This window comes from Kryptolebias marmoratus, linkage group LG15 (assembly GCF_001649575.2).
Source record: "Kryptolebias marmoratus isolate JLee-2015 linkage group LG15, ASM164957v2, whole genome shotgun sequence".
In the NCBI taxonomy this organism is placed as follows: Eukaryota; Metazoa; Chordata; class Actinopteri; order Cyprinodontiformes; family Rivulidae; genus Kryptolebias; species Kryptolebias marmoratus.
This window is the reverse complement of record NC_051444.1, coordinates 31887852-31905661: the sequence shown is the minus strand read 5'-3', so window position 1 is coordinate 31905661 and position 17810 is coordinate 31887852. Positions and strand designations below refer to the sequence as shown.

Here is a 17810-nt window from a genome sequence, read left to right as displayed (position 1 = left end):
GAGTCTGTTGTCATTTGATACTGTTACGTCTAACAGGTACATATATATTGCTGCACTAAAATGCAGCAGATCTCATTTGTGAAAATTCAGTTAAATGTCACTTAGAAATAAAGCTTGAAAAAGGTAAGAAATTAAATTATTTTTTCATATTTTTCAGAGAATAACTGACAACGTACGTAATTGGGGTATATCGTGATATATATCGTTATCGTGATATAAAATTATCCATATTGTGATATAGAATTTTTTCCATATCGCCCAGCACTAATTTAGATCATGAGATCCAAGGAGTTTAAATATCAGGAAAAGATGGGTCTGAATCAGAGGACCAGCAAGATCTGGATTAAAAGACTTTAAAAATCTTAAACAGAGGATATAAAAAGTTATGAAAGATGACCTGGGGACCTGACTAAAAGGGTTGGATTTGGATCAGATGATATGAAGGGTCTGGATAAGAGGATCTAAGTTGTTTAGATCAGATCATTTAAGGGATCTGAAGACACGTGAGACTGGAATCAAAGAATTTTAGAAATTTTGAACAGAGGATCAGGGTGATCTGAACTGGAAGACATGAACCTGCTAAAAAGATGTGAGGGGTCGGGATATGAGGGTTTTAGAGTTTGTGAACCACCAGGTGAGAATCACTGTTCTAATTATAATCCCAAACCTATTTTCAGTGGAACGCAGGCTTTTGTGTAAAAACTTTCAAGAAAAAAATTAATCTGGTTGTTATGTCCTAATTTTGCTTGAATAAGTGACTAAATAATTTTAAGACATTGCTATATATTCAGTGGGTGAGTCTTTTTGAAACTACTTCTCAGTTCTTTTTTGGTTCATGTTTGTGCGTGAAAGCATTGTTGAGTCTGTTAAAAATGGCTGAAGTTACTGAAGTGAAAAGTTTTGGTTTGAATTAAAATGCAGTTAACTGAGCAGAAAAGGAATATTTTCCTCTCTAGCGTTGCCATTTGCTGGTCATTTTGATTTATCGTTTAGCTTGTTTTATTTTTTTGTGGTGGTATACTGTGATATTTTATTCTACTATCTGACCAACTTTGTGAAACAAACAAGAACCTTTGTGTCCATGTTTCAAGCAGGAGCATAGGTGTCACTTACCTTCCACAGGTTTGGTGACGATGCCTGTAACTCCACCAACAACGCCCTGCAGAGAGACAGAGTCTAACTTCATCTAACATCACTGAACAAAGATCTGAACAAAGTCCTTTCAAACCTTCAGCAGTCCTTTCCCTCCTTTGGCCAGACTATCTTTGAAGTCTTTAGGTGGTCGGTTCATCTCCTCTCGCCGTTCCTGCTGGTATTCTTTATCCATAGTGATGGCTGCCAGACCTTTACCCACAGAACCTGTGATCTTGGACACCATACCTGCAGCACCTCCTGCAGAGACAACGGATCAGCTGGGACCACTGACCATACAGCTGCAGTCACAAGTTTCCATCCACTCATCATGGGTATAAATGTTAGATTATTCTGGGGATCTATTGTTTTTTTTTTACCCCTTTTTTCCTCCCTTTAGTGTGGTAATGATGATATAGCACGTAACAAAAATGATTTTTAAAAACAAGTTTGAATTTATTGTGGATTTTCTCTGATCCACACAGGATCACTTAATTTGAGAATGTCTTAACTTGACAAGGCCAAAGCCTATTAACTTCCTGTTGATGATCATGATTGATTGCAGCTGGCAGTTCCTTATTGCAAGAAGGATGATGGGAGGAGTCAAGGTAAGGCTTTCAAACCTAAAAACACTACCAACTGTCAGGTACGATGGTGATAGCATCATGCTGTGGTATTGGTGCACAAAGTAGATGGAACAATGAAGGAGAACTACCTCCAAAATTCTTCAACTGCACCTAAAATGATTAGCTAGATGGATGAAACTTAAACAGTTTTTTCCAGCAGGACACTGATCCCAAACAGGCATCAGAACTGTTTTCTGATTTGATAAATCAGGCTTCTGGAATGGCCTTCCCAAAAGCCCCGACCTCAACCAAATGAAATTTGTGGACTCTGATTAAAAGCTGGGTCCATGCAGGAAACCAACCAATTTAAATGAACTTTACTAATTTTGCCAAGAAGAGTTGTCAAATATCAGCCAGAATTCTACTAGAAGCTTGTTGACGGAGACAAACCGCCTGTGATCCAGGTGACACTTGCTGAGGATGTTTAACCAAATATTAGTAAGGGTATGTGGATATTTTTGAGCCAATACGGTTTAGAAAAAAAAGGAAATGCAGTCTTGTTTTAAAAATCATCAAAGTTGTATGTTGTATAACCATTACAGTTTGGAAAACAAATAGTTCAAATGAATCATTAAAAAAAGAAATAATAAATTTGACATCTTTTCATGAGTAAAAGGAAACTTCAGACAGCAGCTGTACATGTCTGACAACTTGACATTGATCCTGTTACAGTCTGAGTTTCTTACCTACAGTGTGCCCCAACAGGCTTCGAACACCGATTACAAACCCTTCAGCAAATTCCTCCGGACCTTGAACAGCTCCCTGAGAAGCACAAACACCTTCACTTCATACAGGTTCCTGACTCTGATTTTATATTCAGATCAGATCAATATTCAGTTCTAATCAATGTCTGATGTTCTCATGGTACAGTATAAAACAAGTGGTACCTGGAATGGCTCATAGAAGAAGGCCTCCACTCCCTCAGACAGACCTCGGATCAGTCCAAACGGATTCCCCAGAACATCCAGACCCAGAACCAGAACATACATCTGCTTAAGGAACTGCAGCCAGAACACAACAGGTTTGTTTCAGAGGTTTGAAAATTCTTTGACCCTCAGAATGTTGTAAGCTCATTGGACCAAAGATGCCTCCTCAAGATACTTCTCAGTTTCACGGAGATTTTTTTTTTCCCCCAAACATGAAGAGAAAAAAGTAGTCAGAGTTTGACACTCATTTGAAACCAACATAATACTGTTCAGATTTAGCTGTAAAATCTGTCCCTAACTATTAGATTGCTTTCACATAGTGCTAAATACAGATCTGAATGGCCTCAAAGCAAACTGAAAACGTCTTTACTCAGACCATATATGGTGGGGTTATGGTCTGAACCCCTTTTATCTGAATTGTCTGAACAGCTATCTATTCTGAGCCCCAGAGTTATTACCTGGATGTCTTGTTGGGAATTTATTAACCAGAATGGATTACCAAAACAAGGTGGGGTGTTTTTTGTTTTTTTAATAACTTAAAATTATGAACCACACAAACAACTAAAACTATGAAAGATAGACAATGTAAATGTGTTAATTATACTAAACTAGGACTTCAACATCAACTAAAAAAAAGATTTATGATCTCAGTGCCTAAGAACTGATTTCACTTTTCATTCACTGAAACACACAATCACTTTGTTCAGTTTTGAAAAAAAGGAAATAAGACAGCATTTGTTAAATATTTTTTTCTAAAATTTACAATTTTCTGGAAGGCAAATAGTGGTCAAAATAAAGACTGTGTCATAAATACAAGACTAAACATCCACCTTACGTCAGGTAATCACATGATTCATGTTTACATGCGTTATTGGACGGCAAACTTTAATGTTAGTTTATTATAGCCTACCGCTGAAAGGCAGGAGATAATATTTTTGCCAGTGTCTCTGTATGTGTTTGAGTTGAGTCTGTTAGTCTGTAGTGTTAAAGTGTCTCATGAAGCACTGGACAGAATTTATTAAAACTCTCAGAAAGCAATAATTGGATGTCCATTTACAAATGACTAAATTGTGGAGCCAACTCAATTCAACATGGCTGCCACAGCTAATCAACCCTAGCAAACACAAAAACAGCTATAACTCAGTCAGTTTTACACATTTAGCTAAAATTTTATGCAATAGTAGCTGAAACTGATTCCCAACTTATACTCTAAGTGCTCATTGATCCCCTGAGATGTTTATTTAAAATTTTGCCATTAACTGTTGGTGTCAACTCTGTCCGTCTGTTCACAAAATATCTCATGAACTACTGGAGTGTTAGGCACTGATGTCTGTTTTTACTAATTTTCACAACGTCTCTTAATAAACTATGAAAGCCTGGTTTTAACTTACAAAACAAAGAAATGTGTTTTTAACTCACCACCACAGGCTGCAGGTCTGAGTCTCTCTGAGCTAACACAGCTAACAGCAGAATGAAGCAGCTTCCTTCATTGAACTTGTCAGAGTGTCTCATTCACATGACCAGGTTTTTGTTCCCTCAACTCCTAATTTTAACTCAAATATTTATGTTCACATTTTTGAAATTACTTTACAAGTACAGAATACACAAAATTAATGCTCAGTTACATTAATGCAAGTAAATGTGACTTGGCACCTCTGTCAGCAACCAACTTTTAAAAAATATTATTGTTTAAAACATTAATTAAATTACCATGTTTTTCACATTTCTTATGTCAAAATATTCACACTAAAATATGAACTTCACTTTTCTCTATATGCATTTTTTTAACCAGTCAGAACAGTTTATTGAAAACTTAAAAAAAAAAGACATTAATTTCCTATAACTTCATTTTATACTGGTTTCTAATGAAAACATTTTACCACATTTTTTTCTCTCTGCTCCTGGTGGAAGGCAGATGTGTTTTCTTTTCTCTCTATCTCTTGAACTGCACCCCCCACCCCCCACCCCCACCTCTGCCTCTCTGCCCTGCTTTCTTTCGGAGCCTCTATTTTACATATTCTCCAAAATTTTTAAACCATGGATCTGGTCAGCTGTTCTCTCAACGCAATTGATCAAATTTTCTTGACGGGAGGACAGAAATTGGGAGAGCTCTGACTTACCCTGAGGGGACATTTTTTTGCTGGATACACAATGGATTCCTGGAGGAAATGGAATTATTGTTTGTCTGACAATTTTTGTCTTTGGAAGGTCTTCACATATTTGGGTTTTGATAACAGGATTTCTGCTGTTTGGATTACGCAGTTACCTGACTAATCATCAACTTCGCTTAATGGGTTCGGCGGTCAACAATCAAACTGTGTGGTTACGGGAGCTGAATCGCAAGTTGGACTGAATTGCGGTTCTGGAACTCATGAATAATATGGGTTACATCTTAAGGAAGTTGCTCGCTCGAATCAGACGGAATGGACCTGAAATTTGGCTGTTTGGATTTGCCCGTGAGAAGTATCAGCAAGACTTTCAAGGCTGACAGAAAACACAATGTCTGCCTGAACCAAAACAATTACTGTTTGTGAATTTGGCTCCCCTAGGCTGACCTTGGTCAGCTATCTCAATTACTCCTCGGAATTTATGTAAACAAGATGCTCTGCTCCCTCTGCCTAAGGACATTTGTGGATCTGCTCTGGGCTGGCTGATAAACATTTCATCACATTATCAAAGACAATGGCCTCTGTGACGTGATTCATGGACCTCTCTACAAACACACACACACACACACACACACACGCACACTCATACAACACGCACCACACTGCCTCCCACCGCCTCTACACACACACACACATGCACACTTTCCGCTGTTTCTGAGTCATCTCTGTTATCCGACTCCCCCTCCCCCCATCACCATAGTTTCTTAGTAATTATTATGATGGCTGTTACCGGGCCTTAATACTGTTAGTTAGACTCTTGGTACCTTTAGTTTAGCAGTTTATGTTAGCTTATTTATCTTAGTAATTATTATGATGGCTGTTAGCGGGCCTTGGTACTGTTAGTTAGTTAGTCTCTTAATACCCTTAGCTTAGCAGTTTATGTTAGCTTATTTAGCCTTCCTGTACATTTAGTTTTGTTTATCTTAGCTCATATTTTGACTGTCTTAGCCTAATTGTTGTTTAGTTCAGCTTTAACTTCATCATGATTTTATTTAGATTATTTTAGCTATTTTGACTGTTTTAGCTCATGTTTTAGATATGTTTAGTTTCATGATTTCATTTAGATTATCCTATATTTCATTTAGACTATACATGATTGATCTAGATTTGATTATGATGTTTCTATGCTGTATTTGATTGTACCTGTTGTATTTGATTATGTACCCGATTGTTGTTTCTGTGTTGTAAAGCACTTTGAATCGCCTTGCTGCTGAAAAGTGCTATATAAATAAATTTCACTTCACTTCACAGCATGTCAAAACAACTTAAAAAAACCCTCAATGGAAACTTTAAATGGCTACAAACATCTCACCTCAAAAGTACAGGAGAAAAACACAAAAAGCGATAATCTAGATAAAATAAATTCAGACTTTCTATAGCTGTGATGTGTTCTGACAGGTGTTTGAGTCTGATTTAAAAGCTTAAAATCCAACTCCAGTGGTTTTTTGGTTTGTTTTTTTCATCAGAAAGAAAAGTTGCTCACACTGATAAACACAGGCATAATTGTAATATACATAGCTTTCATGGAGATGGGTGAGGCAAATCTTTTTGTCTCAACTCAAACAGATGAATGAACTTTATTTTCTCATGTTCATAGTTGACAAATTACCATATGAACTGGGCATTAAGCCGGTTCTGTTTTGTATAAATGTGTGATTCTTCCTCTCAGTACGTAGCTGCAGAGGCTGGAGGAGCAAGGGAAACTGCCTCCAAAACACGACTTGAGTGAGGTGACAGCGTGGTCCTACTGGTTGACAAGTTTGTCCAAACTGCTACACAAATTATTTCAAATGGTGTGGACGGTTTCTGTAATAATTTTATCAGATAAAGTCATGGTACAGGGGTTTTTAGGGGTGTTTGTGAGACAGCTGTTAATTCAGTAAAAAATCTTGTGATGTTTTAATCTCGTTACACCCCTAATGAGCAGTAAATTGAAGACAACTGTTAATGTGGATAAAACCTGTGGGAATGAAATAGGCTGTAATGTTACCTGTTCACTGTAATGTTGGCCCACCGCCCACATCAGCTTCTCTCTGCTGTAAAACTGATACTTCACCTCGAAGAAGGCTAGTCTGATAGACATCAGAGACAGAAACCGGGGACAAAGGTCAAACTCAGACCTGGAAACTGCAGCCCACAGAACATCTGTCTGAGTCTCACTTAAAGATGATGTCGTCGACATTGGTCAGCGTGGCGCCGATACTTTTTAACAGCAGCTTTAGAGGCTGAAGAGCAGCAGACTCCTGAGCTGAGCTGTTGTCGCTGGAGCCCAGAGACAGACTGAGGTGGAGCTGATAAAGGAGAAACATCATGAAGGTCATGACAGCAGCATGAAAACAATGACTAACTAAAACTAAAGAAAATCCATCCACTCTGCTCACTGGACCCTGGAAAATCATATAATGCCACAAAGCAGATTCAGGTGCTTTGTTTGCAGAAAAAAATAATCACAGAAAAAGTAGACCATAAAGATTTAACAGCTACAAATTCTGTAGCCAAGGGAATTAGAAATGCCACTGAGTCCTTGTTAGTCTCACTTAGGTGCTCCTCTGATGCTTCACGTACATAGCCTTCTCTTAATTGCAAACAAGGCTTCTTGCTTCTGGCAAAAAAGGGGTATGTACTATAAAGTATAATGAAATGTTGATACTTTGATTGCTAAAATGAGGTTACACTTAGCTTATGATAAAATAATCACAAAGAGCAGTTGTGTCTATGGGGTGAGGGAGGCCAAAGACTCCAGGACATCATGACAAGGGCGAGTGAGATTAGGTAGCTATCCTTAAGACAGAAAAACAAGCTGCTGCAGCTGTTTGTGTGCAGAAAATCCTGGTCTTGGGCGTGGTTCATAGTATAAAAAGGATGTGAAAGGGGAATCACCTCAAACAACTGGGAACAGGTTGCTGTTTCTTCTTGTTGGTAAGCTGTTGTCTCCATTCAGCTGAATGTTTAAATAAATGTATGATTGGTAATTAAACCTCTGGTCTGGACTCATTTTGTGTGTCCGTCTTTTCTGCAACATCAAAGATCCAGTGGGAGAAACTAAGTGGTGAGATGAGATTCCTCTGAGAGGAGTTAATACTAAAAACATGGTTTCTCAACAGTACTCAAAATCAAAAGCAATCAATAGAGAGAGTGCTTTTTTTACTCAAAGCAAGAAGCCTTGTTTGCATCACCAACAATAAAAAACCCTCCACAATTTCAAAGTCGTCCCCCCAAATAATTTTACTGAACATTAAAATCTACTCACTAGAGCTGTAACCCTAACCCTACTTTTGGACATGCAGCTTTCTCTTATCATTCAGCTCAGACCTGGAACACTGAACCCACAAAACTAAGGAACCTCACATCTTACAAACTGTTCTCTAAATCTATAAAACAGTCAATGTTAACTAATCAAATATGTCATCATACATAGAATGGTGGTTGTTTTATTTTGTGCAGTGTTTTTTTTTATTACGCTTCCTTTAATTTTTATTACAACTATCCAAGATCATGTGATTTTATTAACCATGTGCCCTTTGTTATTTGTTTATTTTTTAGAATGTATTTTACCCTATCACCCTGCCAGGGAGTGCTGTTTAGTGTCCATTTATACATAAATAAACCTAAAGTGCTTGGGTAGATTCTCAGTTATCCAGGAGATAATCCTAACAAACTGAATTAAAGACTACTAGACTATTTGTTTTGTTTGTTTCCTGGGGACATCCTGGTTCTCATTTGAGGAGCTTTCTCAGTTTTAAACTGAAAGGTGCAACATTCCAAACTTATAAAACATGCTGGGCAGTTCAACTTGAGTTACTGAAATCACATGCAAATCACTACACCTTAAATCCCTCCCGTAGGTTGCTAGCACCCTAGTTAACCAGATGTTTTGGTCACATGAATGAAAGTGTGAATTGGTGTGAAACCTGAGATCATCTCCTCTGTTCACCACTAGAAAATCTCTGACTGAATAGACAGCTTTATGATTTACAGAAGTGAAGAAGACTGCCTTACCTTGATGGGTGAGATGTGAAAATATTCAAAGAAGCTACATCCTGTTGTGTCGGACAGTGACACCTTCGTTGGCTCGGCTTGCATACGCTGCAGATCTCCCTTAATCAGCCCTGACTGAAAAACAAACTTATTACTCCTCTGTGTGACGTTTGTATGTTGGAAGTGAAGTATCATCTTCCTGTTTGGTTCTACCTTCTGTCCCTCATTTTGAGGGTCAGCAGCTGGTGTAAATAGAGCCAAGACAGATTCCAGGAAACCCTGATCAATTTTCACTGCCATCTCTTGAACCAGAGCCATGAAGTATCTAAAGAACATGCAGATGAGTTAACAGATTCATCTGAATCACGCCATCAAACACTCAGTAAAGCTCTGCTTCTTCTCCAAGGTGGGGTACTGGATGAGGGATTGCCTATGATCTAGTTCTGTGGTCTTGTCAAACCAGAATTTCCTGTAAAATTAGTAAAATGATTGTGGTTGGTACTTACTTAAACTGTGTGATGTTGCTGTGCTGGTTAAACCTGGTGATGATCGACATGTCGATGAAGGGTTTTGGTTCTGAGGAGACAGAATACAGAGTTGCTAAAATTTGGATCACTACATCAACAGGTGTGAGGCGGGTGATTAAATACTCCACCTGAGTCCAGAGCGATGGACTTCGGAGGAGGAACTGGATGGAAGACGATGGGGAACATGGCACCTAGAAGCTGGTTGTCCACCTGAAACCAAAAGTTGTGTTAGTCATTCAGGTCTGCATGCTTGTGTCTAGGTGTTTGTGTCCAGGTATGTGCATGTTTACCTGCAGCCAGTGGAGTTGTGCTCTTAGGCTGCGCTGGTGCATTGACTGCTTGAACTCCACCTGGATCCCGGACAGGAAGTTTCTTCTTATTGGACAGGAATGGGGCTTTCGCATCATCATTCCTGCTCCACTCAGGTTCACCTAACAACCAGTGACATCACACATTTTACCTCAGAAATTAATCCAGTCCTTTGTCTGTTGAGCTGCCTCTACTGTGGATATGGCTGTGTTTCTGCACAGAACATGTGTGTGAGTCTGGGAGTGTGTAATCCGTTTGGAAATGCCCATGTTAACCTCTGACCTCCAGATTGTTCTCCAGTACGACCCAGCCATCTTCCATCTTCCCACTGAGCTGACTCTGGTAGGTTTTCTCCAGCAGGTTTATGTTCTTCTGATTGAACGACTTCCAGTGATTCTTTCGTTTGTACTCCCAAACCACACCTGAGCTGTAACACAAAACCGCACATCATCATCTATTGTCTTCATCTTCTGCATCTTGGGGTGAATCTTATCCTGTCATAGCACCAGGGAACTTTTTGGCTGCCTTCCGTGGCCACTACCAGGTTGGTTGACTTACCTGTCCCTGAGTTCTCAGATTCTGCCTCATGAAGGGTGGACACGGTGACTGGATTCTGGAGAGCCTCAAAGTAATCATTTCACTGTTGTTCTCAGTTCAGGTTAGCAGTTCAGACTGCTTCCATTACTGCCAGTGTAAACCAATGGGTCTCTACTAGTTGTTGACAGGCATCAGTGACCTTCAGCCCACAGCTCCTGAAAGCTGCATCTGCAATGAAGGCCTTGAACATAACCCATTTGGATTCCCTGTCTCTGACCTCTCCCAGGATGTGAAAAAATATCCCAGAGGTGTGAGTTGAAGATCTCAGAGACAGTTGCCTTAGGTCTGCTTTTACTACTCATTTGGTTTTACTGGGTTTGTCCTGCAGCTTCCCCTGCCACCAGATCCAACTCACCACCTAAGTTCTTTCATCTACATGTTTCTAATGGAGTTTCATTGGGAATCCTGGGGACTTCAGGACAGTGTTCTCCACCACCCAGAAAATATTAAGTGACTTCAAACGTACTACTTTCCTACCAGGGGCATTTCTGGAGTAAATGTCTACCCTGGTTATCTGTATTTACTGTGGTGAAAGCAACAGAAATGGAAGAGAAAAAGAAACTACCCTGGTTCCTGAAGTGGAAATGCACCTGTCATGGACCACTGTAAGCTCAAATATGATGTTCATTATGGATGACCCATACCTAGCACAAAAGTCTAATAACAAAACAGCTTGGATTCAGATCAGGGAGGTCACTTTTTCCAGTCATTTCCTTCCAGGTGATTCCGTCATTTCCCACATGGGAATTGAAGTCCCCTGGAACAATGAAATCTCCAGATGTCATGTCCTTCCAAAGCCTCCAAGAAGGCCAAGTAATTATAAATGTACTGTATTTATTCAGTGTTTTGCCAAAGGACACTTCGGCATGTGGTGTAGAAAGCCGGGCTCACCAACTGCCAACCACCAGCTCTTCAACTGTCAGATGATCGCTCTTTCCCCTGAGCCACAGTTGTCCAAATCTGAACTGTTGTTTGATACAAAAGTACACTAAACAGTCAGAACCTTCATCCAGCAGTTTAAAATCACATGGAGGCAACCCTCTTGTTCACCAGGAAGAACTCCAACATCAAAGCTCTTCACCCAGAACCTGTAAGTTGCTGTGATCTTTTTTTATCAATGTTTTGGAATTACTTATTGTAGAAGTAATACACCTTTATAAATATTGAGAGTTTAGAAACACACTGAGCTTTCTGTACACCATTTTTGGTGCTTTTTAAAATTTACCTGGTGATGCCGATGTATGCAATCTCCTGCCGGCTGCTGTTGTTGATGAGTGACAGTCCGAGGTTTTGCAGGGACACAATCACTTCCTGTTCAAACTGTTCGAGCTCCTCTGACTGTCGAGCTTTAGTCACCACAGCGGTGTCCTCTGTAAAAAGCAGCACTCGCTGCCGTCCATCCAGAAAGGAAACCCAGTGGATCTGAGATCTGCTGTCAACAGAAAACTGACCCGTCTCATCCTGAAAGTAGATGGACAGACTGTGAGAAGTGTTTATCTGAAACATGCATGCAAATCTGATTATGATTGTCTCCACAACACAAGAGCCATAATCTTCTGGTTCTTGTGGCTTGGTCCATATAAATCACACGTGTCAAACTCCTTTCCTCAGGGGCCGCTCTCCTGCATGTTTTAGATGTGTCCTTGCTTTACAACACCTGGTTTAAATGAATGACTTCTGCTTCTGCTTCTGGAGAACATGATGATTTGGTGAGGAGATGATTAAATGATTTGAATCAGGTGTGTTGGAGCAGAAAAACCTAAAACTCCCAGGACAGCGACCCTTGAGGCCTGGAGTCTGACACCCCTGATATAAAGACAGAAAAATCTTGAAAGGTTATTGCAGTATAGACAAAGTACACACATGCAAACCTGCATTGTTCAGAATACGGTCACTGTGTTGAATACCACCTGTCCAATAGTGACAAGATTCTCCTTTTATTATTGTGTGAAAACAGCTCTGACTCTTTTTTTTTCCCCACAAAAAGGGTTGTAATATTCTGAGTTGAAATAAATCACTTTCGATTTTGTGTTTATTCACATGGTTTTTCAATGTGTTTAATTTTTGTTGTGTTTAAGTTAAGGTAATCCACAAATATTTTTTTCAGTCTAAAACATTGTTAGGGTTTTTATGTTGTCAGCCTTTGTGCTCATGTGTAAAACTGCCTACGTGAGACGCGAAGGTCAGATGGCGGGTGCCACACCATCTGACTCTCCCAAACAGAGATGTGTTATGGTTATGCTGTGTTTTTGCTATGATCTGGACTGGCTTTGGCCGGCTCAGATTAACCCCTTTTTCTTCTTCCTTTAATAAAAAAGAAAGCCCAAGTAAGCAGGCAGAACTTCCTGGACAGCACGCCGTTAGGAGCTGTTGTGGAATTTCTCCTCTTTGCGAAGGCCTTCACATAAGACAATGAGCCTCTCCAGTGTAATTTTTTCTTAGCAGGTTGAATAAATCAAAACCCTGACATACGGATTTTGACTTTACATTCAGTGAGCATGACATGTAAACAGATTAATGTCCTCAGCTGTTTACTGCTAAACATGTCAGCTACTGAGACCTTTAACACCTGAAAACCCCTGAGACGTGCAGGAAATGAATGAACAACAACAACAACAACAAAAAAAAAAACTGAGCAGCTCCACCTTCTGGAAACATGTTACGTCACACAGTCACAACAAAAAAGGCCCATGAGTCAGTCAGACCTTCAGCAGGTCCAGTTCTCCTGAATGCTCCATGTGGCTCCAGCTGAGTGTTCGGGTTCCTGCAGGGTCGTCCCACACAAACCGCCGAGCTTCGCCAGGTTGCAGATTATGAGCCTCAACTGATCCTCTGAGGGAAGGGGAAGAAAATCAGGTAAACGTCTCCAATAAGATATGGTACAACATTTAATTCAGAGTTTGGTACAAAAGTTCCAATCCAGTTCAAATGTCTTTATATTTTCCTTCCAAGGTGATAAACTTTCTCGTCATCGATTAAAATGGTCTTGGTAAATGACTTTTTTTTTTAACGAGTGAAAAAACAGCAGAAGTTCAAAGAAAAACTCTGAAAGATCTTCAGAAAGTCTGAAAAACTGTTCCTCAAGACCAGAAGAAAATATGGCTTTTTGGAAGGAAAATACACTCACTCACTAACTATGAGAAATTGTGTATATGATGACCTCTGACCTCTGTCTGTAGCTGATGGTGACCCAGGCTGTGTGGTTTATCAGCAGGGCAGGGGCTGCTCCTTCATAGTAATCAGTGAAGCTGATGATGGTGGCGTGATTGGAGATGTTGACGTCCACAATGATCCCACCGCACTGCAAAGACACACATGTAAAATCAAAAACACAGAAATGTTCTGACTGTCAGGGTGGACAGTCGGACTCAGAGACACTCACCATGTCCAGGCTCAGCAAGGTGCCGTTGTCCTGTCGGTTGAAGAAGAAGAACTTGGAGTTGGATTCAGAGCCAACCACACGGACACACAGCTTCCCTGAGCTGTTCATTGGCCACAAAGGGAGGCACTGCAACAAAAAAATACTATAAGAACAATTTCTACCAGGGGATATTTCAGAATCCAAAAACTCTTGTTGTCAAGGGAAAATTGTTTGGCAGTTTTTAGTGGATTTTTGTACAATATTATGCTTCCAAAAGTGATATCACACTATTCCTGATTAAGTTGCTATGTTTCCATGAATGCTATGTTTTTTTTCCAAAACTGCAGTCACCAAAAACTGTGACAAAAAACAGAGGACTAACAGGTGCTAATTCTTATGCATTTGCAAGGAAAAAAAAGTCAATTTTCAGATGCAGTCTTACAGAATTTTGAGTATTTGTGACCAAATGACCAGCGAGCTGAGCTGGCACGTTTTGTAGATCGATTTTGAAAACTCTATCCAATTTTTAGTGTACAGCTTGCAAAACTGCATTCTAGGCCGTGGACATTATTCCATTTTCCACCACCGCTCACATTTTACCCACTTCAGCCTGTTTTGTCCCCACCTTGGCAGTCGCCCCCACATTTATGATTTAATCTGCTGGAGTTCAATTTAGAAATGAAGACAGATAAATTCAGACCAGTTTTTAAATACAAACTGTTTATAAACAGTGTGGTTTTTATACCTGGACATTCAGAGTTGTAATCTTGGATGTTTTCTGTAATAAGGAGAGCACCCATGTAGGTGTCAAAATCAAAAAGACTGTAAAGCCTCTGTGGCACACGTGAGAAAGTTTGCCAACTAGTTTCACAACATTTGCAGTTCAGTGGCTTAGAAACTACAGTCCAGTGTTACCATGGAGATGCCTCCATCAGCAGCTACCCAATGACACAAGTTACTTGAAGCTAAAACCAGAATGATAGTAAAAAAATAACCTGATCTAATTATTTCTTGGAATTAAAAAAAAACAAAAACAAACAAAAACAAAAAAACAACAACTCTGAAATGGATTTAAATGTCCATATGCAGTGAATCTGCAAAAAACAACTATCGTTAGCTGATAACAGTTTGGACGGAGATGTTTGTAGCTCTATGAGCAGGAGTTCCACTTACCTCGGTGGAGGGGATGTAGTGCCACCTGATGGAGGTCTGGTTGATAAGTTCTCCAACCTCCAGCTCAAATAATGACTTGTTGACCAGAGTGTAGAAAGGAGTCATGGTGACAATCCTGGTCAGGTTAAAACTGCTCATTTTGATGCTAACGCCCACCTGCACACCCAAACAAAAACACTTCATCAGTCTGCCTGAGAAAGGAAGGACATGTGGATAAAATTTATGAGTTTAGCTTTACAAAAAAAAACTTTTTACCAAGAAGTCCATGTTGTTTGCAGGACATTGAACGCAGCCGTAACTTCCCACCGTGTCCAAAGAGAATTCATCAGACCAGGAACTGGTGGAGATGCACAGCTGGAGCTGCAACAAGTATGATGCATGTGACCAAAATGTCTCTCTGTGAGCCAGGCAAACAAAGACCCTAATGACTTTCCAGTGGAAGGGGAGTGAAATTAACCTGCATGTGACTTTAGCTGCATAAACTGAGCATCTCATGCAGTTTAAAACCTTGGAACTCCACACTCTGCAGTTTTGAACTAAGAAAGCTCCCTGGATGGCAAGAGCTACAGAATATTCAGCTACAGAATAGAAGTGTAGTCGTTTCATTTTATGATTTTTTTGCAATAAAAGCACTGAAAGTTCAAATTTAAAACTCAAAAACTGATGTGTAAGACCATCTGGTTATGGGAAAACAACACTAAAACACTTTTCTATGGCATTACAAAAATAATTTGAAAAATAAAAAAATGAGACTAAAATTAAACTTATTTCATACATTTTTTTTCTCTGTAAATAGTCAGAATGACTTGAAACGATCCTGAAACAGGCCTGTTGCAGTAGATTTGTTCAAATCCTTTATGCTGCCTCGTGTTTCCATTCATTCTGAACTTTTAAAAGCAAATACTACAAAGATTAGACCCAAAACACTTTATGGCAACTATAAAAAAAAACAAAATGAGAAAGACTTGTTTATCAATTTTTGAGATTAAAATATAAATGTTGAGAATAAGTCTTTATATAAGATTAGGATGGAAACAACTAAATTAAAGACAGAATGTTTAGAATAAAGACTTAAAAGACTAAATAAAAAGAATAAAAGAGTAAAAAACTTTTACCTTGACATTACCATCTAAATCACTACATTAAAATGAAATCTCACATTTATGACTTTAAACTTGACATTAAAATGAAAGTTACGTATGTAACTACGGTTCTATGAATCCAGGATGACCGCCAAAGGGCTGTGCTGAAAGCACTGAATGTTCCCATCACGCATGCGCCGTTCGAGTAGTAATACCAACAGAGTCACATCTGTGACACGTCGGATGACCACCCAGTCTATATATACTGACGTCATCCGAGGCTCTGTTCCTGCAGAATCTTCTCGCGTAATGCAAGGAGTCTGAGTAACAAAAAATCTCTGGCGGTCATCAGGGATTCAAAGAACTGTAGTTACATACGTAACTTTCATTCTTTTTCATCCCTACTGACCGCCAGAGGGCAGTGCTGAAAGCACTGAATGACTAATACCAGCGATGTCACAAGGAATCCTGAGCACTTAACTCACTAAGGAGATGCTGAGGACCCTTGCAGAAGAACCTGACCCAGACGATGAGGGGTGGCCACATTAATCCTTTAGAAACCGCCTCATAGCTGCCCAGGAAGCGGAGACGCTCCGGGTAGAGTCACGCCAACCGGCAGGGAGCAGCGTCCCGCATTGTAAGCATTGCAGATGGCATCCAAAATCCAGTGGGAGAGACGCTGCTTGGAAAGAGGACAACCTAGCCTTGGACCTCCATAGCACAAGAACAGCTGGTCTGAGCATCGTATACCTGCAGTAGCTGCAATGTATGTCTCCAGCGCCCTCACTGGGTACAATAATTCGGACCTATCCCCAGCCACTCCTGATGTAGGCCGAAACCTTGCCAATTTCAGTGGCTGGTTACAATGAGAACGGGATAGCACCTTAGGCACAAATGCAGTGTTGGGCCACAAGGTAACACCAGAGCCATCCGGAACCCATCTGAAACATGAGGGACTGACAGAAAGAGCATGTAGCTCGCCAACTATCTTGGCTGAGACGATAGCTAACAAAAAGGCAGTCTTACATGAGAGTCACTTTAGGTCCGCCTGTGCCAAAGGCTCGAATGGAGAGTGGCACAGAGCTTCAAAAACCAAGGGCAGGTCCCAGACTGGTGCCTGTGGGTGCAACCTACGAGCACCATGCAAAAAAAGAGACACTAGATTATGGCTCCCAACGGTACAGCCCTCAAAGCCAGCATGATTAGATGATATTGCAGCTATATTGTATCAAGAAGAGATTGGAGAAACTCCAGGATAGTGGACACTGCACATGTGACTGGATCATCATTGCGGGCAGAACATCACTGGGAAAACTGCCGCCACCTGTTTTCAAATTGCTGGCGAGTAGAGGGTGCCCTGGCACTCAAAAGGGTGCGTCTGATGGGATCTGAATATCCAGTCAGCTGTTGCTGCTCAAGCCGTCCAGCAGCCACATCCAGAGTCGGAGGTGTTGAGGGTTGGGGTGCCATAACAGGCCCCCCAACTGAGACAGCAAATCTCTTGTGGTCGGAAGACACCGCGGGATGCCGTGACACAGAGACACAGAGACAGGGGTGGGAAAGCGTATAGGAGGACTTAGCCAAGGACTAGCCAACGCATCCTGGCCCAGTGCACCTGATGCCCTTGTAAGGGAATACCATTGAGGACACTGAGTCGACCCCTCTGTGGCAAACAGATCTACCTCCATCCGACCAAAGAAGTCTCAGATCCTGAGCACTATGTCGCTGTGAAGGGACCACTCTCCCGGAGCACATTCCTGGCGGGAAAGAGAGTCTGCGACGCGATTGTGCTGCCCTGGCAAGTACACTGCCTGTAATAATAATAATAATAATAATAATAAATCCAATTTATACCGCACTTTTCATTAACAAAAATCTCAAAGTGCTACACAGTGCAATTGAAATCAAAGATAAAAACAAGATCATAAAAAA

The 17810-nt window shown here is 40.4% G+C and overlaps 1 protein-coding gene across 5 annotated transcripts in view; it reads right to left on the bottom strand.

Moving 5' to 3' along the window:
* vps13c (vacuolar protein sorting 13 homolog C) overlaps positions 1 to 17810 on the bottom strand; it is a 141917-nt gene that overhangs the window by 13541 nt on the left and 110566 nt on the right. For all 5 annotated transcript variants that reach the window (XM_025010947.2, XM_025010945.2, XM_037979977.1 and 2 more), the window contains 18 exons: positions 15052 to 15156; positions 14797 to 14952; positions 13645 to 13770; positions 13430 to 13563; positions 12968 to 13094; positions 11488 to 11723; positions 9948 to 10092; positions 9647 to 9787; positions 9485 to 9566; positions 9336 to 9405; positions 9043 to 9154; positions 8851 to 8964; positions 7012 to 7142; positions 6842 to 6923; positions 2645 to 2758; positions 2444 to 2519; positions 1229 to 1392; positions 1114 to 1159 (listed from right to left, as the gene is read on the bottom strand). In XM_025010947.2, the coding sequence (XP_024866715.1) occupies positions 1114 to 1159; positions 1229 to 1392; positions 2444 to 2519; positions 2645 to 2758; positions 6842 to 6923; positions 7012 to 7142; positions 8851 to 8964; positions 9043 to 9154; positions 9336 to 9405; positions 9485 to 9566; positions 9647 to 9787; positions 9948 to 10092; positions 11488 to 11723; positions 12968 to 13094; positions 13430 to 13563; positions 13645 to 13770; positions 14797 to 14952; positions 15052 to 15156 (2161 nt within the window). The remainder of the gene's footprint in view (positions 1 to 1113; positions 1160 to 1228; positions 1393 to 2443; positions 2520 to 2644; positions 2759 to 6841; positions 6924 to 7011; positions 7143 to 8850; positions 8965 to 9042; positions 9155 to 9335; positions 9406 to 9484; positions 9567 to 9646; positions 9788 to 9947; positions 10093 to 11487; positions 11724 to 12967; positions 13095 to 13429; positions 13564 to 13644; positions 13771 to 14796; positions 14953 to 15051; positions 15157 to 17810) is intronic.